Source organism: Pseudonaja textilis, chromosome 1, assembly GCF_049901715.1.
Source record: "Pseudonaja textilis isolate UNSWEBS1 chromosome 1, rPseTex1.2, whole genome shotgun sequence".
Classification (NCBI taxonomy): Eukaryota; Metazoa; Chordata; class Lepidosauria; order Squamata; family Elapidae; genus Pseudonaja; species Pseudonaja textilis.
This window is the reverse complement of record NC_141990.1, coordinates 183883023-183906946: the sequence shown is the minus strand read 5'-3', so window position 1 is coordinate 183906946 and position 23924 is coordinate 183883023. Positions and strand designations below refer to the sequence as shown.

Sequence of the window (23924 nt, the reverse complement as noted above, 5' to 3'; positions counted from 1 at the left end):
TTCTAAATACTTTTCTCAGACATTTATTATTAAAATATCAACAATATTTGTAACAGAAGATGATGTTTTCATTTTTACGATTTTTGTGTGTGTGTAAGTATTACTGTCATAAGCAACAGAAGATCAGGTCAGAAATGAAAGCATGCTGAAATGAAATCTAAGTGAAATGAAGATATTACATAAAGACACACATGGAAAGAAAAACTTGACAGCAAAGTACAAGAATATCAAGAAAGAAAGCGAAAATGTGTATTACCACACTGCACTGGATGGGAAGGAGGAAAATCTTTCTGAGGTTTGTATAGTCTGAAATGCTTATATTGGTATGTATCATGCAAATAATAATTTCCTATGTATGTCTATCAGTGAAGACAACAATTTCAGTTGAAATCTCAATACTTTTTGTACATTGAACATTCTCTTTATTTTCCAAGCTACATTATATAATTTAGTTTGCCCTAAGAATCTCCATAGTGAAAATATAAGTAATGGAAAGAAAATTCTTGAGAAACAAAACTCAGATTCTTGTTTTCAGTCAGAATATTAAGTAAAATTGCAAGATGAATATATACTGTTTCTTTTGTTATTCATTTTTTTATTTTCTTATACAGGAAATAATCATATTTTTATCATAGCATTCATCTTGCACTTTACTTAATCATATTTTTTATCATAGCTTCTGCTTTGGCCTCTAGACATACATGTTTCTAAATAAATGTAATCACTATCATCTATTGTGAAAGCTACAGACATTCTTAGATCTATTCATCTGGCTTTGGACATAGTATTACTTGCATTTCAATAGTAGATTGTTGAAAATATGAACATGCAGCTTTCTAATTTGCTATACTACTAAAAAAAATCCTACGTGGGAAAATTTAAATCTTGGAGCAACAGTTAAATAATTAATGGACTTAAATGCATAAACTCAGCAAATAAGTTAATATTAGGTCATCTTAGAAAACCAATCATTACCAAATCGCAGTGTTAGAATAAAAACTATGTAGAAAACATTCAGTTAATAATGTATTAATGGGTTAATGGTGTGATTCTATACTTTACAGAGAAATTAGTGAGCATAATAAGGCTTATTCCCAAGTAAATTGGATATAGTATGGCAGGCCAAAGGTCTCATATTTTTAGAAAAGGTTATTGTGCATCAAATATGTATTAGTTATAATAGTTGAGTCTTAATAAGATTAAAAACTGCTTGATATTGTTGCTTATACCTTTAAGCTGAACTGGTTCCTCCTTAACTTCCTCTTTTGGTGGGATAGGAACACGGGGTTTGGGTTTTAGGGGTATCTTCTTTTCTGGCTCTGGTTCTTTAAATGATACGTAGTAGATTTTAGAGCTGGCATAATTATGCTGTTCACTTCAGGTGAAAACTTCTAATGTATCACAGAAAACCCACCTACTGATACCATTAGTAAAATTTCAACAAAGCAACTGCATATGCTATGCTACAAACTAATTCAGATTAAAATATCTGATATGATGAACATCATAGCATCAATTCCAAAATATCTCTCTAAAACTTATGAGTAATTGCTTTCATAGCCAAAAAATAATGTGCCACAGAAATTAAAATTATGAGACAGATACAAACAATAGTATATGCACACAAACAAAAAATAACATATATATCACCAAATGAACATATATAATTCCTATGAGATGAAGATGAACATGCAGATGAAAGAGATATTACTCATTCTGCAAGTTATATACCTTCCGTTGGAATTACGCCTTCTTTTTCTGGAATAGGAACAGGTTCTTCAGCTTCAAATTCCTCAATAATTCCCGCTTCTTTAAAGAATATTGATAACTAATGTAAGATCTTCATTTCAAAGACTGAATGGCGAAAAGAACTGAAACACCACATTGCTTGGACTTCAACAGATTCATTCACGGAAACAAACCACAGCAATATACATTGATACATTGATAAAGAGTCCTGGTGGCGGTATATTGTGCAGCATTACAGGGGAGCTCTGCCCACAACCTGGAGTTTGATCCTAATGGAGCTCAAGGTTGCCCCAGACTTCCATTCTACTGAGGTTGGTAAAATGAGGACCCAGATTGTTGGGGGCAATATACTGACATTGTAAACTTTCCAGAGAATGATGTAAAGTACTATGAGGGTGATATACAAGCCTAAATGATATTGCTATTGCTGTACACTCAAGATTTCCATATATGTAAAATGGTGGATGTATCTAGGTGACCTTGGCTAATCTTGAAAAACTAATCATGTTTGAACCTCCTTAGGAGTTGGGTAATAGACTATCAAGAAATCCTAGGGTAATAGGCCGTATTGGATAGAGAACAGAATATCCTGGAAGAAGATAATGATAAACCAGGCCATGTTGTTTAAAAAACTTCATAGATGTATAAAATTACCAGCTGATGTTGAGTTCAGCTTGAAGGAAACTTTACTTATGGTAGTGTGTTGACAGGAAATCCATTTGGACTCTAGACCTATATAACTTGCCTCTGCATTTGGAAATAATTAGTTAAGTTGTGTATATAATTCAATTGGACTTAAAATGCTTAGCTTTTTCTGCATTACAAAATAAGTTTTGAAATATGGTGTTCAATGGTTGCAAGCAATATAAAAATTAGTGGCAGGGTTTTGGAGCATGCAGATATCTGCACACCTATCTGCAACTCTTTAAACCAACGTCGCTTCTCTTGAGATAGCCTCACCATCCTGGAGAAAGAGACAGTTGTTTTAAGGAGTGGTAGACAGGTTTCCATGAATGGCCCTTCGTTCTCTCACGCACCTTTTTGGCCTTGAATCAGAAGTGCTGTGCAACCTCTCTTTGTGTCTTTCTTTGGCTAGGATTGTTTTGTAAAGAAAGCACGTGTACATTACCTGTGCCACATACAGACATCTATATACAACAGCGTAAAACATCAGGACAAGCAAGGCAGAAACAATAAACAAAGGCATCGGTGAAGACATCCACCTTCTTTGGGTGGATGTTTTGGCTCTTTAGCACAGCAATGAGCAATTTTGCTTCTGACACTGCCTTCTCAGGCACTTGAGGCACTTCAAAAGATTTTAGTATGTTTTACTTTGGTGAATTTTATACAGGGTGCTTAAAGCTTCAGGACTCAAAGTAGAACAGTTAACACAAAGTAAAAGTTAAGACAAAGATGCACAGGGATTTGATTTGGGTCTGAAGACAAAAAAGTTCTTGGACCACACAGGAGCCTGCTTTGAGCCTGTGAGTATAAGAGTCCTTGTAGCATTGTGGTTAGAATGCAGTATTGCAGGCTGACTCTGCCCACAGCCAGGAGTTCGATCCCGAGCCCCTTCCTTCTCCCCATATATTTGAAGCACCCTTTTGCATTTGAATCTGGAGCTGTGCAAATAAAACGCACTGTCTACCTACACACGCAAGGTACGTATATGTATAGGCACATGGCATTTATGAGGATATGTATCTTTGGCTGGTGGATGTTCTGGCTTTTTAGGTACAGCAACAGGCACTTTTCCTTCTGGCACTGCTTTCTTAGGCATTTCAGGCACTTCAACAGATTTTAATGTGTTTTACTTTTGTGGTTAATTATATCAAGTACTTAAAAACCATGTATAGTTTAAACTATGACTATTTTTAAAACACTGAAAGTCCTTAGTTAGATTACAGTGGTTTATAAATGTAATAAATATATATAGTTTTTGCCCTGACGGGGTTATATTTAAGGGCATGCAGAGGCTTTTGAATGGAGGAGAAAAATTGAAAGTTCTACTTCCCAAGCAGACGTCTGCTTGCATGAAAATGGATTCCATGATTTAGGCTCATCGTTCAACTAATGGATATTAATACAAATTACAAACTCAGCAACAGAACTAATACAAGGAAAATACAGTTATAACATAGTAAAGGTAGCTTTTCAGTAGATGAAGAAGAAATTCTGAGTTTTTCTTTTCTTTTGGCAGACTCTCAAGATACTATGAAGCTATTAGGTTTCTTCTTAATTTGAAAAGAAAAATAAGACCAAATACGACAAACAGAACAGATGAAGACTTCTGAAACACAAGACTGATGATGCAGACGTATGGGAACATTACACACATATACAAATATATAAGATGGATTTCACAGATTTCAGAAGAGACACTACAGAAGAGAACATTTTAGGAGATGTTAAAAACAAAAGAATTATCTTGTTTAGGTACATTTATCATTAGTGACATGAACCTGTAGCTGGTGGTGGTTTGAGTATTTTAGTTAGTACTTTCTTTTCTGGAACTGGCTTTATGGGTAATTCAGGCACTTTAAAGATATTAGTAAATTTGTTAATAAAAGAGAAACATAAATCCACAGACATAACAGACATTAAGACTGTATATCCTCCTTACCTGAGGATAGCTTCGACTGAAATTACTTCTGAATACATGGGATTACATACTAAGTCATCCAACTGCATGAGTGTTCATGAATCTGCTTCTATACTTACAACCATTCTATGCATATATTTTGAATTCAAAGTAATCCATTTCAGATTCAAAACAAGTGATAAAATGGCTGTTATTCTATAAGTTCAAAATAAATCTGATACAAGTTTTAATTAAAGCAGTCCTCTTAGAACACTTAAACTTCGCTATAGGAAATTATCAGTTCAAAAGATTCACATCTGAAATTTTTTTGCATGGTACTAATACCTAGACTTCATGCATTTGATTTACTAATACTTTAACATACTTTCTATTTTTGCAAATATATGCCAATTCCTTTAAAGGATCAAAATTATATTTTTGCCATATTGTTTTTCTTCCATTCAACCCCATTTAGACAGACAGGCAAAACATATATTTGCGTACAAACTACAGTAATTTGATCTAAATTATTTTCGATTTTCTGAAAAGAATGTTTCTATTATAATTGTGAATTTTTGATTTATAGAAGAGACTTTTTTGCTGTACAAAACATTATACTGTATACCTTTAACTGGTTCAGGTTTTTTAGGTTCTATAGTGATCTCAGGTTCTTCAGGGGCAACAGGCTCAGGCTCCTCAGGGGGGACAATCTCCTCTGGCATTTCAACGATATGCATTTCAGGTTCTGTTACTTCAAAAGCTTCCACAGTTTCAGGTTCTTCTGCAGTGATGGCTTCTATGTCTTGGTGAACAGGCACGTATTTCCGTTCTTTATATCCAATGAATGTTTTCATCTCTCGTTCTTCTTCACGTTCCAGGGTTTCGGATGGAAGTTGTGGTTTTTTAAATTCAGGTTCTGGCTTCTTAGATGGTTCTACTTTCTTAGGCACAGGAGTAAGCTTGGTCTTCTTAAAAGCAGGTTCTGGTTTTTTGGGCACAGCTGGTTCTGGTTTTTTGGGCACAGCTGGTTCTGGTTTTTTAGGTACAACAACTATCTTTGGCTTTTTCGGTGTAATGCCTGGTTCTTCAGGAGAAGGAACGACTTTGGGTTTTTTAGGAACCTCAGCAGGTTTTTTAGGTGCTGCAGGAGGTTCTTCAGGAACAGGAGCAACCTCAGGTTCTTCAGGGACAACAGGCTCGGGCTCCTCAGGGGGAACAATCTCCTCTGGCACTTCAAGGATATGTACTTCAGGTTCTGTTACTTCAAAAGCTTCAACGGTTTCAGGTTCTTCAAACGCAGTGATGTCTTCTACTTCTTGGTGAACAAGGATATGTTTCCTTTCTCTGTACCCAATGAATGTCTGTATCTCTCGTTCTTCTTCAGGCTCCACAGTTTCTGGTGGAGGTTCTGGTTTCTTAAACTCAGGTTCTTTTTTCTTAGGTGGTTCTGCTTTTTTAGGTACAGGAGTAAGTGTGGGCTTCTTAAAAGCTGGTTCTGGTTTTTTGGGCACAGCTGGTTCTGGTTTTTTGGGTATAGCTGGTTCTGGTTTTTTAGGTACAACAACTATCTTTGGCTTTTTCGGTGTAATGGTTGGAGCAGGTTCTTCAGGAAGAGGAACAACTTTGGGTTTTTTAGGAACCTCAGTAGGTTTTTTAGGTGCTGCAGGAGGTTCTTCAAGAACAGGAACAACCTCAGGTTCTTCAAGAACAGGAGCAACCTCAGGTTCTTCAGGAATGGCAGTGACCTCAGGTTCTTCAGGAACAAAAGCAGGTTCAGGTTCTTCATATGAAACAATATCCTCTGGTTCTTCAAGAACATATACTTCAGGCTCTGTTACTTCAAAAGTTGAAGCACACTCCGGTTCTTCAAATGCAGAGATGGCCTCAGCTTCATCTTTGTACACAGCTATGTGTTTCTCTTCTCTATGTGCAATGAACGTTTGTATTTCTTTTTCTTCTTTATGTTCTACAATTTCTGGTGGACGCTCTGCTTTTTTAATCTTGAATATTGGTTTCTTAGGCACTTCTACAGGTTCAGGTTTTTTAGGTATGGGAGTAACTTTGGGCTTTTTGGGCACTGCCTCAACTGGTTTTTTGGGCACTGCCTCAACTGGTTTTTTAGGCACAGCTGGTTCCGGTTTCTTAGGCACAGCAACTGGAACAATGGCTGGTTCTTCAGGTTTGGCAACAGGTTCAGGTTCTGCAGGAGGAACAATGGCCTCCCATTCTTCCAAAATGTATTCTTCAGGCTCTGTTACTTCAAACCCAGCCGCATGCTCAGGTTCTTCTAATGCAGTGATGACTTCTACATCTTGGTGAACAGTCACAATTTTCTCTTCTCTGTATCCAGTGACAGTATGAATTTCTCGTTCTTCTTCATAAACTTCTTTAGCTGGTGGAGGTTCAGGTTTCTTAGGCACGGCTTTTGGTTTTTTAGGCACAGCAGTAGGTTCAGCTTTCTTGGGCACTGGGGTAGGTTTTGGTTTCTTGGGCACAATAGCAGGTTTATGTTCTTCAAGAACAACAGTGACTTCAGTTTCCTCCACATGAACAAGAGTTTCTACTTCTTCAGTCACAGCAACTGGTTCTGGCTCTTCTGCAAAATGCTCTGGTTCTTTAGATAAAACAAGAATTACTTTTTTATTGGCAAAAATGTTTTGACATATTTTGGAAGTTTAAAAGAGGTGAGCATTCTTTAAGAATGGTTAAAGATATTTTATCTCACATGACAATGCAATGTAAGAGGTAAGAGCAAGAGTAAGAAGAGTAAGAATAAGAGGTACAAAAACAATGAAACACAATAAAAAGCGTAACGAAATTAGCCATTATGCATCCCATATTAAGGTCTATACAAAACACTTCTGATGAAGATGCACACAATTAAGCATTATGACTCATTGCACTATGCCAACAGCACTCTTTACAAATGAAACCTCAGCAATAAGCAGTAGTTAGCTATCTGATTGATAAACAATTATTTATAACTTCATTAATTGTGAGCTATACCTGTAACAGGTGGAGCTTCTGGTTTTGTAACTACTGGCTTTTTAAACACAGGAGTTGGCTTTTTTTCTTCAACAATCACCTTTTCGGGTACTTCAGGCACTTGAAAAATATTAATTAATTAATTAATTAATTATTACAATATTTAGAAAGACCAATGAAACATCCGAAATGAAAATGCCAAAACTTAAAATAATAGCATAGGTAACATCTATATGCCTCTACTTTCAAAGTGATCTATCAAAACAGCAATGATAATTTATTTGGACTCTCAGTTGAGTATAAATATCAAAACTGATATCTATACATAAGAAGGCACAGTGAACTTATAGAAAGATATTATGAAAAGTATAGTCAAGAATTAATCAACCATTAAAGAATATGATTTTTTTTTTGAATGATTATAAGATAAGATATTACTTTTTACAAAGAAGAGTCTTTGTTTCGAATGTAGGAATGTTCTCTTCAGTCTGCTTACTTGAGGATTTCAGGCAGTCTAAAAATATTTGTTCGATTTTTAAAATAGTATTGATTCCATTACAATATATAGAATGCCAACCAATAAGGAAGCATGCAACATGAAGATGTAAAATATTATACATGACATATTACTCAAAGTTTACATCAGTCTATCATTTTCACTATGAATCCCAAGTCTTTGCTTTCATGTAGCTTTACATACACAACCATGAGCCACATTTTTATTAGTCACAATGTATAAGTTCACAGATAACTACAAACCATATAGTCATTTATGGAAATACTTCATGATTTTGTACAAATTCTGATTTGTAAAGTTTGGGTATGCTCCCCAGCAGTGTACAAGTATTGCCTATATATGCCATAGGCCTCAAGCTAGGATTATGTACATGGCATTTTATTAAAGCAAATAAAAGGCTGCCAAACTTATATTTAAGGATTTGAAATATTCCTCTACACAATGGCATAAGATTTTTCTCAAACTATTTTTTTAAAAATAAAAATTCATTCCATGCCTAAATATTCTATTTACATCAGTGGGAGCAACTTTGTGTATATTTCCTGAAATATAAACCTCAAAGATATCCTGCAGACTTAGTCTCAGCAAAATATGAGTACAATTGCAACCTTAACAGTGCTGAGTTTGGGCTGGATCATTCCACATAAGGGCCATAACTCAATAAAATTAAATATTATTTGTTATTTAAATTTTGGAGTTTTATATGCAGGCTCATAGCCAAAGCTTTGACTCTATTTAATTCAGATACCTTTAGCAGGAGGTTCTGGTTTCTTAGGTACTTTTTCTTCTGGGATAATTTTCTTGGGCACTTCAGGCACTTTAAAAGATAATTATTGATTTTGAATTTGCAGTGTCAAAGACAGAAAAGATTTGAAAACAGTGAAACAATGGACACCAAAGACAAAAACAGTGGCACTGTTGAAGACATACAAATAACTTTTCTCTTGAACTCTTCTAGCATAAGCAAAACAAATCCTATTTTTTCTCTGTTCTTATACTTTGTTTTTCACACTAATATGCATCCATTCATATTCTCTTTCCGGTATATACAGTTAGAGCTATGAAGTTTATCAATGGGTTCATTTGACATCTCTTTCTATGAAGGCTTGATGATCACAATCATAAACAAGAAATGAGATGGTTCCCCTATCACATATTGTATTTTTCATAATGTCCATATATTTCCTCTTTGTACAGATCTTAGCTACTTCTGACAAATTAAACAATTACTGCTGACATTCATTGGAAGAAGAACGAACGAATGCCATGCTTTAGAATAATGGTGGCAAATACCTTTAGTAGGCGGAGCCTCTGGTTCAGCTGGTTTCTTTTCTGGGACCACTTTCTTGGGAACTTCTGGCACTGTAAAATATGGCAGCTAGAATTAGTTTGTGAATGTTTTGTTTTGAATAAAACAAAAATCACTAAACGTGTGTGTGTGTGTGTGTGTGTGTGTGTATGTCTGTCTAATATCACTAACATATACCTTTGGGGGCTGGAGGTTCTGGCTTTTTCACAGGAACTTCTTCTTCTAGGATGATTTTCTTTGGTACTTCTGGAACTTTAAAGATAATATATTATTTTCAGATGAATCAATGACTTAAATCTGGGGGGAAAAGCCACATGGAAGCCTAATTAACCAGGCAGCTGCCCTGCTCTAAAGCAATCATGAATCTTTAGCATAATTTTAATTAGAGGAATTCTTCTGGGCCTTATGGGGTTGTCCATATATTCCTAGAAAATAAAAGTGCTGAAACAGGAATGGCTTTGGCACAGTGCTTTGTCTGAACAGCGTATCCAGATGAACAATTTTCCTTAATGTACATTGGGATTTTAAAGAGCTTCATTTTGGGGTGGAGGAGAGGGAAGAGAATGAGTGAGAGTGACAAGGAACAATTTCTTCAAATTATTTTTTAGTACATGAATGTTTATGACTCCCTTTGCGTTCTGGTATCCACTCTATGCATCAGCTAATCTTCTAGTCCATGGAAGCCATTGTAGGAGAGCACTTAGAAAGGAACTTAAATTTCTAAACATGCCCCTTGACCAAAAAATCATGTCCTGCCCTCCCTGTATGAGGATCCAAATCCCAATTTGTACCTTTGGCTGGAGTTGGCTCTGGCTTTTTGATCTCAGGCACTGGGACTTCCTCTTCAGGAATCACTTCTTCAGGGACTTTAAAGATAAAAAGGCCTTTTACTTTGAATTTTATAGGAGTTGTTGTTCATTCAAAAATTAATTAAATACAAAATTTATAAAGACTGACTCATGAGAATGAAGATGAGATTGAAATAATCCACAGAAGTGCATTTTTTTAAAATTCTTTATAAATCAACAGTACAAAACACAAAAAAATACAAATAGATTGGGGAAGGGAGGACATAATGACATCATTGCATAATTTCTTTCATTTGCATCATAACAAAGATGATGCAATCATGTCTGGAACAGATTCCTAGAAACACACATATAATAATACCCACGCCTGCTCATTCGTTCTCAAGAAATAATATCAAATGTTAATTATTGTTAACAATTATTAACAATTCATACCTTTGGCAGGTGGAGCTTCTGGTTTCTTAGGCACCTTAGTTGGTACTTTCTTTTCAGGAACAACTTTCTTTGGCACTTCAGGCACTTCAAAATATTAATACACTTTTAGTATAAGCACTTCGGAAAAATGACTTGAAGAATACAGGTGCCAACAAAATAACTAAAATAAAGCCACCTGCCCATTTTTCATGTTCCTGATTTTTAGCCAAATATATTTTCATATTATATTCATAAACTATTAAAATGTGAAAGCGTTTGCTTTAAAATACTTAATATTATTGTTAATTATTCCTTTAATATAACACTTACCTTTAGCAGGGGGAGCTTCTGGTTCAACTGGTTTCTTTTCTGGAATGACTTTCTTGGGAACCTCTGGCACTTTGGAATACAAGAGACAGAATTAATGAATGTAAAAGAAAAAATATATAACCTCAAGAAAGAAGATTTTTTAAAAGTTTGGACAAAAATATGAAAGGATGCAGTAATTCCTGATAACTGATCTGCAAAATAAGAACTGAACTGCCACTGAACATTTTGAATGGGGTGATGGTCAAATAATAGGGAATATTGGGAAGGGATGCCATTAAAATGTTAATGTAATCCTTGATGATGCAAGTAATATATGCCAACCCATACCTTTGGGGGTGGGAGGTTCAGGCTTTTTCACAGGTACTTTTTCTTCTGGGATGACTTTCTTTGGCACCTCTGGAACTTCAAAGATATTACACAGATTGTATTCCCAGTTTTGAAAAGAAACCTCTCAGTTATTTAAATGTGAAAGGACATTAGAAAAGAGAAAACAAATCTATGCATACTGTAAATGCAATCAATCCATCATCAATCATACGTGTTGTAATTTCCAATACTGTACATGTGGTCATCTTAGATTAATATTTGTAATAAGGCAGAGAGTCTACATTATTCTTACATAGGAAGTAATTGAAAAAGAAGGGTAATGAATGTTATGCTTGCTTTGTAAAGGGAGCACAGAATTTACTCATAGAAGGATGCTAATAATTAATTAATTAATTAATTCAATTTCTAACGCTTCCAGGCATCAAACCCTTGGGGTTACAAAGAGTGGAGAATAGTAAAAAGGAAAAAAAAAATCAAACTTTATAAGAAGACTGTGTGAATCAAAACTCATCAAAACAAAGCACGGTTTCTGCTGAGTAGCACTGCCTTATAAAATTCTCACTCAAGTGATACCCACAAATGTCACATTATTGTGTTCACATGGATAAAAGCCACCTCTGAGTTTATTTTTCTAATTAATCTTTCAATGTAATTTAATTCATGCAGCAGAGGTATCACTTTTATCTGGAATAATATGTTGGGTTTTAGAAAATAAAAAAATGCTGGAAGATCTGTACCTTTGGCAGGAGGTGGTTCTGGCTTTTTGATCTCAGGAACATGGACTTCCTCTTCGGGGACCACTTCCTTTGGAATCTCAGGAACTTTAAAGATAACAAGGCAATTTAAGGCTTTGAATTTTAAAGATCTGGAGGAGATGTTCAGCATGCAAAAATAAGTAGAAAAAATTTATAGTTCATGGACTCATAGGAGATACTCAGGAAGATAATCTCATAATCATAGAAAGAAAGCTTTTTTCCCCTTTTCTTTTACAGATCAATGGTACAAAAGAGAAATGTTGGTGTGTACCAAATAGGACAGGGGAAGTATATACGTATGTATGTCACAATAAAGCAAATTACGTAAATTTCTCTCATTTGCACCAGGATGCTATAACACAAATGATCCATTATGGCTTGTAATGGATTCCTGAAAACATACATAGTAACAATGCAGGTCTGCCCATTCTCTTTCAAGAAAATAGTATAAAACAATAACAATTATTAATAATTCATACCTTTGGCAGGTGGAGCTTCTGGTTTCTTAGGCACCTTAGTTGGTACTTTCTTTTCTGGGACAACCTTCTTTGGCACTTCAGGCACTTCAAAATATTAAAATACAAGTTGGAAACAACTTGAAGAATGCAGGTGTCCCAAAAATAACTAAAATAACAACCCCCGCTCCCCCCATATACATTATTCATGTTTCTGATTTTTAAACAAACTTATTTCCATACTGTCTGCATGCAGTAAAATAACCTGAAATATTTTGCTACAAATGTGTAGTGTTAATTGTCATCTTAATAATACCACAACCATACCTTTAGCAGGTGGAATTTCTGGTTCCTTTGGCTCAGCAACTGGAACCTTTTCTTTTGGAACAGGTTTCTTCGGCACCTCAGGCACTTGAAAATATTAGTTGGTGTCAACTTTATGCATCCCAAACATTTAAAAAAGCTACCATATCACTCAAAATGACCAGTAGTTTCCAATACATCATCAGTCATGCCTCATTTTAATAAAATGAAGTTAGAGCATACAAGATACTTATAGCATAATGAAAAATACAACAGAAATTAAGGGCAAATACTAAAGTGCACTATTAGGTAAAGAGAGATAATAAACTTGGAAGGGGCCTTGGAAGTCTTCTAATCCAAACTCCTCCTCAAGTATGAAATCCTATAACATTTCAGACAAATGGTTGTCCAATCTCTTCTTCCAAACCTCCAGTGTTGGACCATCCACAACTTTTGGAGGCAAGTCATTCCACCAATTAATTGTTCTAACTATCAAGGAATTTCTCCTTAGTTCTAGGTTGTTTCTCTCTCCACAGTTAGTTTCCACCCATTGCTTCTTGTCCTGCCTTCAGGTACTTTGGATGATAAGTTGACTCCCTCTTCTTTATGGCAGCTACTAAGATATTGGAACAGTCCTATCACATCACCCTTAATTCAGATCCATATTAAGTGTGCTTGCTGAGTTTACAAATTGCATGTACCTTTAGCTGGCGGTGCCTCTGGTTTTTTAGGCACAGGCTTTTCTTCTGGAATGGGTTTCTTTGCTACTTCAGGCACTATTAAAGAAAAGGCATGAGCTGTTATTACTCTTTGGGGCATCAACTCTGGCATATACACAGGGCTAGAGTTAACAACCTGCCTTCACTAACAGAAGCAGTTTCCATTGATAGAACTGGAAGCAGCTGATTCCCATCCACCCCACAGCCTCTCACAAATTTTCCAAAGATTACAGAGCAGCGGTGGGATTCAATTTTTTTTACTACCGGTTCTGTGGGCATGGCTTGGTGGGTGTGGCAGGGGAAGGATACTGTAAAATCTCCGAATTACTCAAAATGTCCGCTACCGGTTCTCCAGAACTGGTCAGAACCTGCTGAATACCACCTCTGTTACAGAGCGAATATTGACAGTTTGATAGGAAAGCATCAACACATGAGCTTTGTCCAGAACATTTCAGAAATGAAAGTGGAAGCATAACACACAATATAATCAAATGATGACTGCTGTGGTGAACATATACATAATGAATGCCATGGTAAAGCCTTCAGGTTTTGCTCATTTAGCTTAAGCTCTCTTTGAACACAGGAGAAGGCATATCTAATAAAATAAGTATAAGCACGCCAAAACAAACTATCCAACATATACTTTAAATCCTTCTTCTCATTTGTTCATAGTAACTGGGGAGACAAATATCTCAACTGCGATGCATAGTTTGTTTATTAGTGTAATTTCGATGAAATATCAGCCTCATGGCTCTTGATAAAAATCTCAACAAGAAATCTTAAATTACAATCAGTCAAATTCTCCCTAGGGTGAATCAATTGGGACTGAAATGTCATCTTATTCCATTGTCAGGCAGTGAATAATAGGACATTTCTCCCGGCTCTGTGCTATTATATAAGATAAACTTATACATGCCTATTCAAACATAAATTCCGCTGATTTGAATGGAGCTTCTTCTTAGATAAACATTCAGTCACATATAAGCTTAATTTATTTATTATGCACATCCTTAGAAAATTTATATTCAAACAGTATTATAAATCCTGAACGAACATACATCACAAGCTCAAATATCAATGGTTTTGTAAGACAGGCGAAATATCAGTGGTTTTGTAAGACATTCTGTTTTTATATGCCAGTAACTGGGTTCAGAAACAAGCATCTATAAAACATAAAGTAGCAATGGACATTTATAAAACAAATAAATACTATCCATCAATGTTGTTTTTAATAAGATGTACCTTTGGCTGGAGGTGCTTCTGGAACAGCAGCTGGTACTTTTTCTTCTGGGACTGCTTTCTTGGGCACTTCAGGCACTTTAAAGAAATAGTATAGTTTTCTGATATACTGTATTTCAGTATGTTAAAACATAAGTGAAAAGGAATTATAAAATGGACTTAGGCACTGATGACTCTTAGCATTATTATAATACTTACTTCAAGATTTACGATTAAAAAAAATAAAGTTATAGAAGTATAAAAGTATAAAAACTGAATTTTCAAGAGTGAGGGGAAAACAGGGCACAGTTTTTTTCAGAATGACATTAAGCGTGAGATGTACCTTTAGTGGGGGACGGTAGCTCTGGTTTTTTAGGCACAGCAACAATTACTTTTTCTTCCAGCACAACTTTCTTGGGCATCTCAGGAACTTTAAAGATATTAGTATGTTTTAGTTTAAAGAATTTCAAATAGTTTTCTCACAGTATAAAGAAAAGATTTCTTGTTCAAACAGACAAAAATGACACAAAGACAGAAGGTCAAGAATACTGGTAGTAAAATCACACAAAGAGACATTCAGGATCCTTCCCATTATCATGAATAAGTCATCCCTGAGGACATCTTCAAGAGTTATGAAGAAATATTGCATAGTCAGGCAATAAATATGATAAATCTTTTGTGTAACTAAGGAATTGAGATAAAAATTTCCAGCTGTATCTCATTCAATCATGGGTGATCCATTTACCTAAGCAAATATGCTCTCGGCTGAGACTTTGGATGTTTCTCTATTAGTTGATGGACATGACTGAACTCAACTGAAACTATAAAAGATTTCAAAATATCTACAATCCATGTTGTAAGATTATCTCCACTGATCTAAAAATTATTTTGCAGTTTTCTTTTATATACCAGATATTTAAAATTTATTAGATGGTGTTAATTACATAAATGGAAAAAAGATACACATCGATAATTATCAACAAGACAACAAGAGACAACAAGATTTGACACTAAGTTTGACATGACTTTTACATATTCACAGTTCGTTATAAAACAAGGAATTTGTACAGATACAAAAACGTATTTTCAAGAAGACATATCTTTCATACAAAACTAGACAAACACTTATTAAGATAACAGTGTATTTTGCTTTTGAAGATAATATCTATATCTTGTATATATCAGATATTTAAAATATATTAGATGTAAATTAATGTAAATTACATAAATGGAAAAAAGATACACATTGATAATTATCAACAAGACAACAAGAGACAACAAGATTTGACACTAAGTTTGACATGACTTTTACATATTCACAGTTCCAAGTTATAAGACAAGGAATTTGTACAGATACAAAAACATATTTTCAAGGTGACATATCTTCCATACAAAACTAGACAAACATTTATTAAGATAAGAGTGTATTTTGTTTTTGAAGATAACATCTACCTTTTAATGGTGAAGGTTCTATGGTTACAGGTTCTCCTTTTTTAGGTTTAGCAACAATCACCTTTTCTTCTATTTTTTGAGGCAATTCTTTTTTTTCTACTTTTTCTTCCTCTTCTTCTAATTGCATTATTTCTGGCACCACCAAGACTTCTGGTTTCCTGGGCTGGGAAATAGCAATCTTTTCTTCTTCTACTAATGTTTTAGACACTTTAATAGTTGTCTTAGGTTCAGCTATACTTTTCTTCCCTTCAGGTACCAGAAGTTCTCTTTCAAGCAAGACATAATGTTCAGATTTTGGGGGTTCAGAAATGGCTGCCTCCTCTTCTTCCACCTCAACCACTAACGACTCAAGGGATTCTGGTTTTCTGGGTTTGCAAATAGTTAACTTTATTCCTTTCGTTTTTTGCTCTACTTCCTTAGGCTCCATAATAGTTTTCTTGGACTTCATGATCTGTTTCTTTTTTTCATGTTTCGGAGGTTCTACTGGTTCAAGGGTCACATATTCTAGTTCCTGAAGCTGTGCTACATCTATCTTTTCTTCTACTGCTTCAAGCTCTACTGCCTCAGTCAGCACAAAGGATTCTGGTTTTCTAGGTTTGGTTGCAGTTATCTTTTGTTTTGGCACATGGGGTTCCACTTTTTGGGGGATGATAATAGGCTCAGGTGGCTTAGCTTTAGCAACAGCTATCTTCTTTTCTAGCTCTAAGTGATCTAACATTTCAGTTTGGGGGAGTTTAGCATGAGATCTCTTTTCTTCTCTTATTTGCTGTTTTACCGATTCAACTATTGCAGTAGCTTCAGGTTTGGCAGATTCTAGTTTTTCTTCTTCCATTTTTAATGTTTTGGGCATTGTAATTGTTTTTTTAGGTTTAATCATAGTTTTCTTCTTTTCAGACACTTGAGGTTCGACTTTTTCATGTTTCACCACAAGTTCTGGTTTGTGGAGTTTAACAGCAGTAATTTCTCCCTCCTCCTCCTCCTCCTCCTCTTCTGTCTTGAACTCTATTGCGTCTGGCACCACTGCAGATTCTGATTTTTTGAGCCTGGCCACCATAACGTTCTGTTTAGATTCCACAATTTTATCTACTGCAATAGCCTCTGTTTTTTCAAGTTTAGTAATTACCAATGTTTTTTCAGATATATGTTCTGTGGCTTCAGCTATCACCACATGTTCTGGTTTGGGGGCTTTAGCAATAGTAAGTTCTTTTTCTTCTTCCTCCTCCTCCTCCTCCTCTTTCTTGAAATCTATTGCTTCTGGAACCACTGCAGGTTCTGGTATTTTTCGTCTGGCAACCACAATCTTCTTTTCAGATTCCACAGTTTTATCAATTGCAATAGTCTCTGGTTTTTTAGGTTTAGTAATTAATACCTTTTTTCTTTGTATGTCTTCTGTGGTTTCAGGTATCGGCATAACTTCTGGTTTGGGGGGTTTAGCAATAGTAATTCGTTTTTCTTCTTCTTTCTCTTCCTCCTCCTCCTCTGCCACCACTGCGGTTTCTGGTTTTCTCAGTTTGGAAATATCAATCTTCTGTTTAGATTCCACAATTTTATCTACTGTAATAGTGTCTGGCTTTTTAGGTTTAGTAATCACTAATGTTTTTTCTGGTAATTGTTTTGTGATTTCAGGTATCACCTCAGGTTCTGGTTTGGGGGCTTTAGCAATAGTAATTTCTTTTTCTTTTCTTCCTCCTCCTCCTCCTCTTCCTCTTCTGTCTTGAACTCTATTGCTTCTGGAACCACTGCAGGTTCTGGTATTTTTCGTCTGGCAACCACAATCTTCTTTTCAGATTCCACAGTTTTATCAATTGCAATGGTCTCTGGTTTTTTAGGTTTAGTAATTAATACCTTTTTTCTTTGTATGTCTTCTGTGGTTTCAGGTATCGGCATAACTTCTGGTTTGGGGGGTTTAGCAATAGTAATTTGTTTTTCTTCTTCCTCCTCCTCCTCCTCTTCCTCCTCTTCCTTCTTGAACTCTATTGCTTCTGGAACTATTGAGGACTCTAGTTTTCTCAATTTGGCAGTCTTAATCTTCTGTTTAGATTCCACAATTTTATCTACTGGAATAGTCTCTGCTTTTTTAGCTTTAGTAATTACTACTGTTTTTCCTGGTATGTGTTTTATGATTTCAGGTATCACCTCATGTTCTGGTTTGGGGGCTTTAGAAATAATAATTTCTTTTTCTTCTTCCTCCTCCTCTTCCTCTTCTGTCTTGAACTCTATTGCTTCTGGCACCACTGCAGGTTCCACTGCTTTTCTTCTGGCAACTACAATCTTCTGTTTAGATTCCACAGTTTTATCTACTGCAATAGTCTCTGGCTTTTTAGGTTTAGTAATGACTACTGTTTTTCCTGGTACAAGTTCTGTGGTTTCAGGTGTCACCATAAGTTCTGGTTTGGGAGGTTTAGCAATTATTCCCCTCAATTCTTCCACTTCTACCTTGAGAATTTCAAGAACTCCAGCATGCTCTGGTTTCCTAGGTTCTGTGGGAGTTATCTTCTGTTGAAGCATCTGAGACTCCACCATTTCGTGCTCTGTAGGGGGCTCAGCTTTTTTAGATTTAGTAACTGCTATTTTCCTTTGGGGCAGCTGAGGTTCAGTGACATCTTCTCCGAGTTCTACAATTTGGGGTTTTCTAGGCTTAGTAATGGCTGCCTTCTTCCCTGGCATTTTCTCTACTACTTCTAGCAGTTCAGTGAGTTCTTGTTTTCTAGGTTTAGAAAGGGTTGTCTTCTGTTCTGGTACCTGAGGCTCTGCTGGTTTAAGTTTAATGATGGGTTCTGGTTTGGGAGTTTTAGCAACAATTTTTTTCTCTTCTGGTATTTGAGGCTGTACTGTTTTAATTTCAGCAGTGGATTCTCCTTTTTTATATAGAGAAACCGTCTTTGGTTTTTCAACTTTTGCAACAGGTATCTTCTCTTCTGCCATCCCTTTTCTGGATACCTTGGACACTTTAAATAAAATTAATTCTTGTAAGAATTTGTAAAATACAAAATACAAATGGCAGCATGAAACTGAACAGATAAAATAATGGAACATTTTCAATAGTTTGGTGATTTTGTTGCTCTATGTACTCTTTGGAGAGATTATGTACCTTTGAAAGGCAGAATCTCTTCTTTCCCAGAAATGATATCTGGAACTCTTTCTTCTTTTTCTTCTAGGAGGATTTCCTCATAGGTTTCTGCCACTTAAAAATATTAGCTTTCTTTAGACATACAACTCATATTTGGAACATTTTCGGAGAAAAACAAAACAAAGGATTATGAACAAAAAGAAGATCTGGCATTCTATGTTAAGACTCAGATTTGTTCATAATTTTTGGAGTAGGTCAGCTGTTAGATTAAATAATTTATTTCCCTATAAAAATGCTTGATCATAAGTTATAAGTGCTTGAAACAGGCTTATTCAGATTCAGTCTTTCAATAAGTGAATTCTCTTCCATAGTTAAGAATTTTCTCTCTCTTTCTCTCTCTCTCTCTCTCTCTCTGTTTGATATCCCAGAGTTGTATTGGTCTTCAACTGTAATAAAAATTTCAACCTTTCATATCACAGAATTTTTAAAAAGATATTAATTTCTTCAAGAGTTTCTTTTTTAATGTAAAAATATAAAAAAAACTGACAATATGAATAATTTATGTCAACCAATCCCCAAATTCAGAAACATATGATAATGTACTACAGTGATAGCTTGATTAAATTGCCTTGAAATTCATTTATTTTATGATTATGTTCATGAAGAGCTGATATACCTTTAGATGCTGGAAATTCCTGTACTTTAGGAGTCCGTGTAATAGAAATTATTTTTTGAGGAATCTTCTTCTCTTGAATCTCAGCTGCTTTAAAGATATTAGTATTTTTTTAAAAATAAGAGGTTAATGTAAATAACAGACAAACAGTTACAACAACATACATATTTCACTGGTCCTGTTTTTTTTTTCTTATATTGTTTTTTCTATGCAAAAATTAATGATAAAATTGTGGTTTTAATTTTAGGTCAGCCAGTTTTTTCATGTTGATGATCTGGGATGATAGATAAAGATACTATTCTGTAAATCTGCAAACTTAATTGTATTTTCTTGGATAATTTTCCTCAAATTGTTGTCTTCTAGGACTATCCTACTACAATCTACATCATCCCATGCCAGCATAGCTATGAGACTGATGATAATTTCATCAAGTGAATGTGCATTTAGCTTCAGACTAACAATTTAAAAGATAGATGTTTTCTCCCTAAAATGGCATTGAGGGATCTGTTATAATTTTGATTCAGTTTTCTTAAAGTGAATTGAGATCTATATAAAGAGAGTATTATTACTGACTGCAGGTGTTGTCTCCCATGACTGGGGAAGCATCCAGTCTAATGGAGATATTAGATTCTCAATACTGAATTATATCTCATTTGACTATTCTATAAAATTGCACCAACTTTTTAAAAATGCAATGAATCCATCCATCTTCCATTAAATCATTGATTCTAAAAGAGATTAATAGAGGAAAATGAACAGCCATCAACTGTTATTCCATTTGCAGCTTGAAGATGTTACCTTGGATGAGTGGTACTTCTTCCTTAGGGATGGGTTTCTTCTTTTCTAGCACATCTTTCTTGGCCACTGAAGACACATCAAAGATATTAGTTTCTTTTTGAGTATAGAGACAAACATAAACTATTAGACAAACAGGGAAGGGGGAAGACAAGAAAAGACTGAGAAGACATTTTAAGAAGGGTTGATTGCTTGAGAAATTTATATAGGAATTGATGTACCTTTAGTTGGAGGAGCTTTGTCTTTTGCAGGAATCCCAGTTGGTATCTTTTCTTCTGGAAGAGCTTCCTCTTCCAGTTCATACACTTTGAAGATATTAGTAGACATTTCAAAATGATGCACACAAACAGTAGATCAGAAAGACAGCATTCAAACAACATATAAGAAAACATGTAATCCATGCTAACTAAAGCTCAAACTAAAACTCTCAAAAAGATAATTCATTAATTATTTGCATTCTATGTCTACAATAATAATAATTTATTAAATTTATATGCTGCCTGACTACTAGTGTCAGGGTAGTTTGCAATTGTTCAAACTTCTAAAAACAAAGGACAAAGGGGGGAAAACATAAAAACAGAATCAAAGAACAACAATAGTAAAAAAAAAAACCACACAAAACCAGAAGGGAACAAAAAAGAAGAACCATGATTGCACTTTCCTTTTCACAATGATTAGCAGGTGGAGCAATTAATTTTGCTGTCCAAAATGATTCAGTATATTGCTGATCACATGATGGCTGCTAGCACTGCTTTGTTTGATATGATACTTCATATTTAAATTAGGATTTCAATAAAGAATCTTTGTCACAATGCGCCAAAACAATATAAAAACAGTACAACTAAACAAACAAACAATACAATCAGATAATATAAAGGATGAAGACCAAAAATGGTGAATTCAGGGAACCCCAAATCCTCCCACCGACAATTGACATCCAACAAAGGGGCCACCAACGACCCTTGCCCAAAGCTTGGGACAATAATGTCCGGACAGAAACATAAGTAGGGCAATATCATTAACACAAAACAAATGAAAATAAATATAAGATTTTAATCTTCTTTCTTGTCAATATTCAATGTACCTTTAGGTGGTAAAGGCTCTTTTCTTTTTGGAACAGGCTTAGGCACCTTCTCCTCTGGAACAGCTTTCTTGGGCACTTCAGGCACTTTAAAGATACAGATATCATTTTTGGTTATTAATTTGTATAGGATTCTTAGAAGAATGTTACTTAATAATGAAGAAAGAACAGAACACAAAATCACACTTAGTGAGCACATAATCAATGCATACAAAGCAAGAGAGAAGATGTAGAATATCAGCAATTTAAGTCAGAATTTAGTTCATAACGATAGCTGAAGAAAAAGAGTACCTTTAGGTGGAGGGGCCGCTTCTTTTTTAGGAACAGCAGTTGGTACCTTTTCTTTTGGGACCGGCTTCTGAAGTTCAGGCACTTTAAAAGATGAATTTCTTTTTTAAATACTTATTCAGCCATTGAATTAGAGATTAGTTGACAATAAAGAAGAACAAATTGAGTGTCTCACATTCAGATTTTAGGGAGAAACAAAAAAGATTCATGGTTGGCAATCACTCCAATCACAAAGTATTTTTTTTGTTAAAACGAAGGGAGGGAGGAATGGGGCTGCAGACAATTGGACAACTCTCTGGCACAGTTTTTCTCAACCTCAGGAATTTTAATATGTGAGGCATTGAAGGCCCCACATTTTAAAGTTGCACTGCTCTAGCACATGTAGAAATGTCTTCCGGTCTTGAGTTTTGGGGTTTAAACTTATATTCTGGATTTTTTCCCTTCTATTATTTTTCCATTCTTCAGATATTTAGCATGAATTCTTAAAGCACAGGAATCTCAAAGCCAGGAATAAATGGTGATAGTGGTAAGAAAACTTAATTAATTGAATACATATATTTCTCAAACTTAAACTATTAAACTAATTGACCTAACTTTTATCAAGAATGCTAATGAAAAGGAAATATAAAGAATATGTTTCTTTAATAAACATGAAGATTCAGGGTTCCAGAAAAAAACTACGATAATAATTTATCTATCTTAAAATGGGGGTTAGTGGAATGAAGATATTTAAAGACAGTCAAGGAACAACAAATAAAAGAATTGATGTACCTATGGCTGGTGGAACCTCATACACTTCTTCATATTCTTCTGTCTCCTTAACTTCTTCAACTTCTTCATAATACTCATATTCCTCTGTTTCCTTATACTCTTCAGTTTCAGGTTCTTCTGGAGCTTCTTCATAATACTCAACTTCAGGTTCTTCTCGCACTTCTGCATATTCTTCTTCAGCTTCTTCTGCTGGCAAGTATTCCTCAGCCTCCTCATAGGTTTCATACTTCTCATATTCTTCATAAACATATTCCTCAGCAGTAGGAGCAGGAACAGTGATCTCTTCCTTATGGACAACCTTCTTTCTTATTACAGGCACTTTAAAGACAATTAACTTGCCATTATTTCGAAGACCGCATAAAAAACATTCAAAACAAAGTGAAACTAAAAGCACCCACAGATATCAAATAATTATAATACCTTATTCTAAAATAAACATGTAACCCCCCGGCATATGATATTGTTAGTCAGCAGAAATAAACTGGAAGGCATTATGAAAGATGATGAATTTTTTTGCCAAACCTGTCAGGAAATGCCTATATTTATTAGATACCAAATGCCTTTTCTTGTAGCAGCAAAGAAATTTTGATATTTACTTTTATTTAACTTTACATTCTACTCTGCTTCGAGAGTTCAGATTAGGCCTGTCCTCATTTTATTCTTACAACAAGAACATATGAGATAGTGACAATCCCAAAGTCACCTAGTAAATTCTAGAATTGACTGGAGGATTACATAGTCATTGATTTACAATGAAAGAATAAGAAAACAACAAGAAATATACAACATGCGTTCATGGGGGTTTTGTTTGCAAACATTTGACATACACATTATTGACATATATGTGATAGGCAATAAAGTATATATACCAAATTTAATATTGTGGAGTAAAATTTTAACCAGGTAAGCACTATGCCTTTCATAGGTGGATTGAACTTTTTTTTTTTAGATGGAACACTGGGCACATTCTTTTCAAGAAAGACTTCCTTGGACATATCAGGTATTTTAAATTATGAGCCCACAAATGGAGCAATAACTCTGCAATTTTGGAAAAAAAAATAGCTTCACATAGTCCATATCATACATGCTTTTGTACCACATGATCCTGTCCCCTTGCATTTGAATCAATATAGTTTTTTCTGCAGAATTTCAAAATATGATATGTACCTTTGGCTGGTGGAGGTGGCACTTTTTTGGGAACAGGAACTTTCTCTTCTGGAACAGGTTTGGGAACTTTAAGAATTGAAAGATAGATATTTTTTCTTAAAGATATTGAGCTTAACTCATCATGGGCAAACACATAAGACATCACAAGACCTACTA

At 34.9% G+C, this 23924-nt stretch overlaps 1 protein-coding gene across 1 annotated transcript in view; it reads right to left on the bottom strand.

The window, feature by feature from the left end:
• The window catches only part of TTN (titin), a 307241-nt gene that overhangs the window by 128750 nt on the left and 154567 nt on the right, over nt 1–23924 (bottom strand). Inside the window, exons 162-184 of the mRNA XM_087917042.1 lie at nt 23769–23834; nt 22602–22919; nt 21834–21914; nt 21546–21629; nt 20683–20766; nt 20465–20530; nt 14815–14901; nt 14496–14570; nt 13236–13310; nt 12559–12642; nt 12256–12339; nt 11759–11842; nt 11022–11096; nt 10695–10763; nt 10386–10469; nt 9933–10007; nt 9319–9393; nt 9126–9194; nt 8581–8649; nt 7337–7435; nt 4956–6944; nt 1732–1809; nt 1230–1325 (exon numbers count right to left, since the gene is read on the bottom strand). Coding sequence (XP_087773168.1) covers nt 1230–1325; nt 1732–1809; nt 4956–6944; nt 7337–7435; nt 8581–8649; nt 9126–9194; nt 9319–9393; nt 9933–10007; nt 10386–10469; nt 10695–10763; nt 11022–11096; nt 11759–11842; nt 12256–12339; nt 12559–12642; nt 13236–13310; nt 14496–14570; nt 14815–14901; nt 20465–20530; nt 20683–20766; nt 21546–21629; nt 21834–21914; nt 22602–22919; nt 23769–23834 — 3966 coding nt within the window. The remainder of the gene's footprint in view (nt 1–1229; nt 1326–1731; nt 1810–4955; nt 6945–7336; nt 7436–8580; nt 8650–9125; nt 9195–9318; nt 9394–9932; nt 10008–10385; nt 10470–10694; nt 10764–11021; nt 11097–11758; nt 11843–12255; nt 12340–12558; nt 12643–13235; nt 13311–14495; nt 14571–14814; nt 14902–20464; nt 20531–20682; nt 20767–21545; nt 21630–21833; nt 21915–22601; nt 22920–23768; nt 23835–23924) is intronic.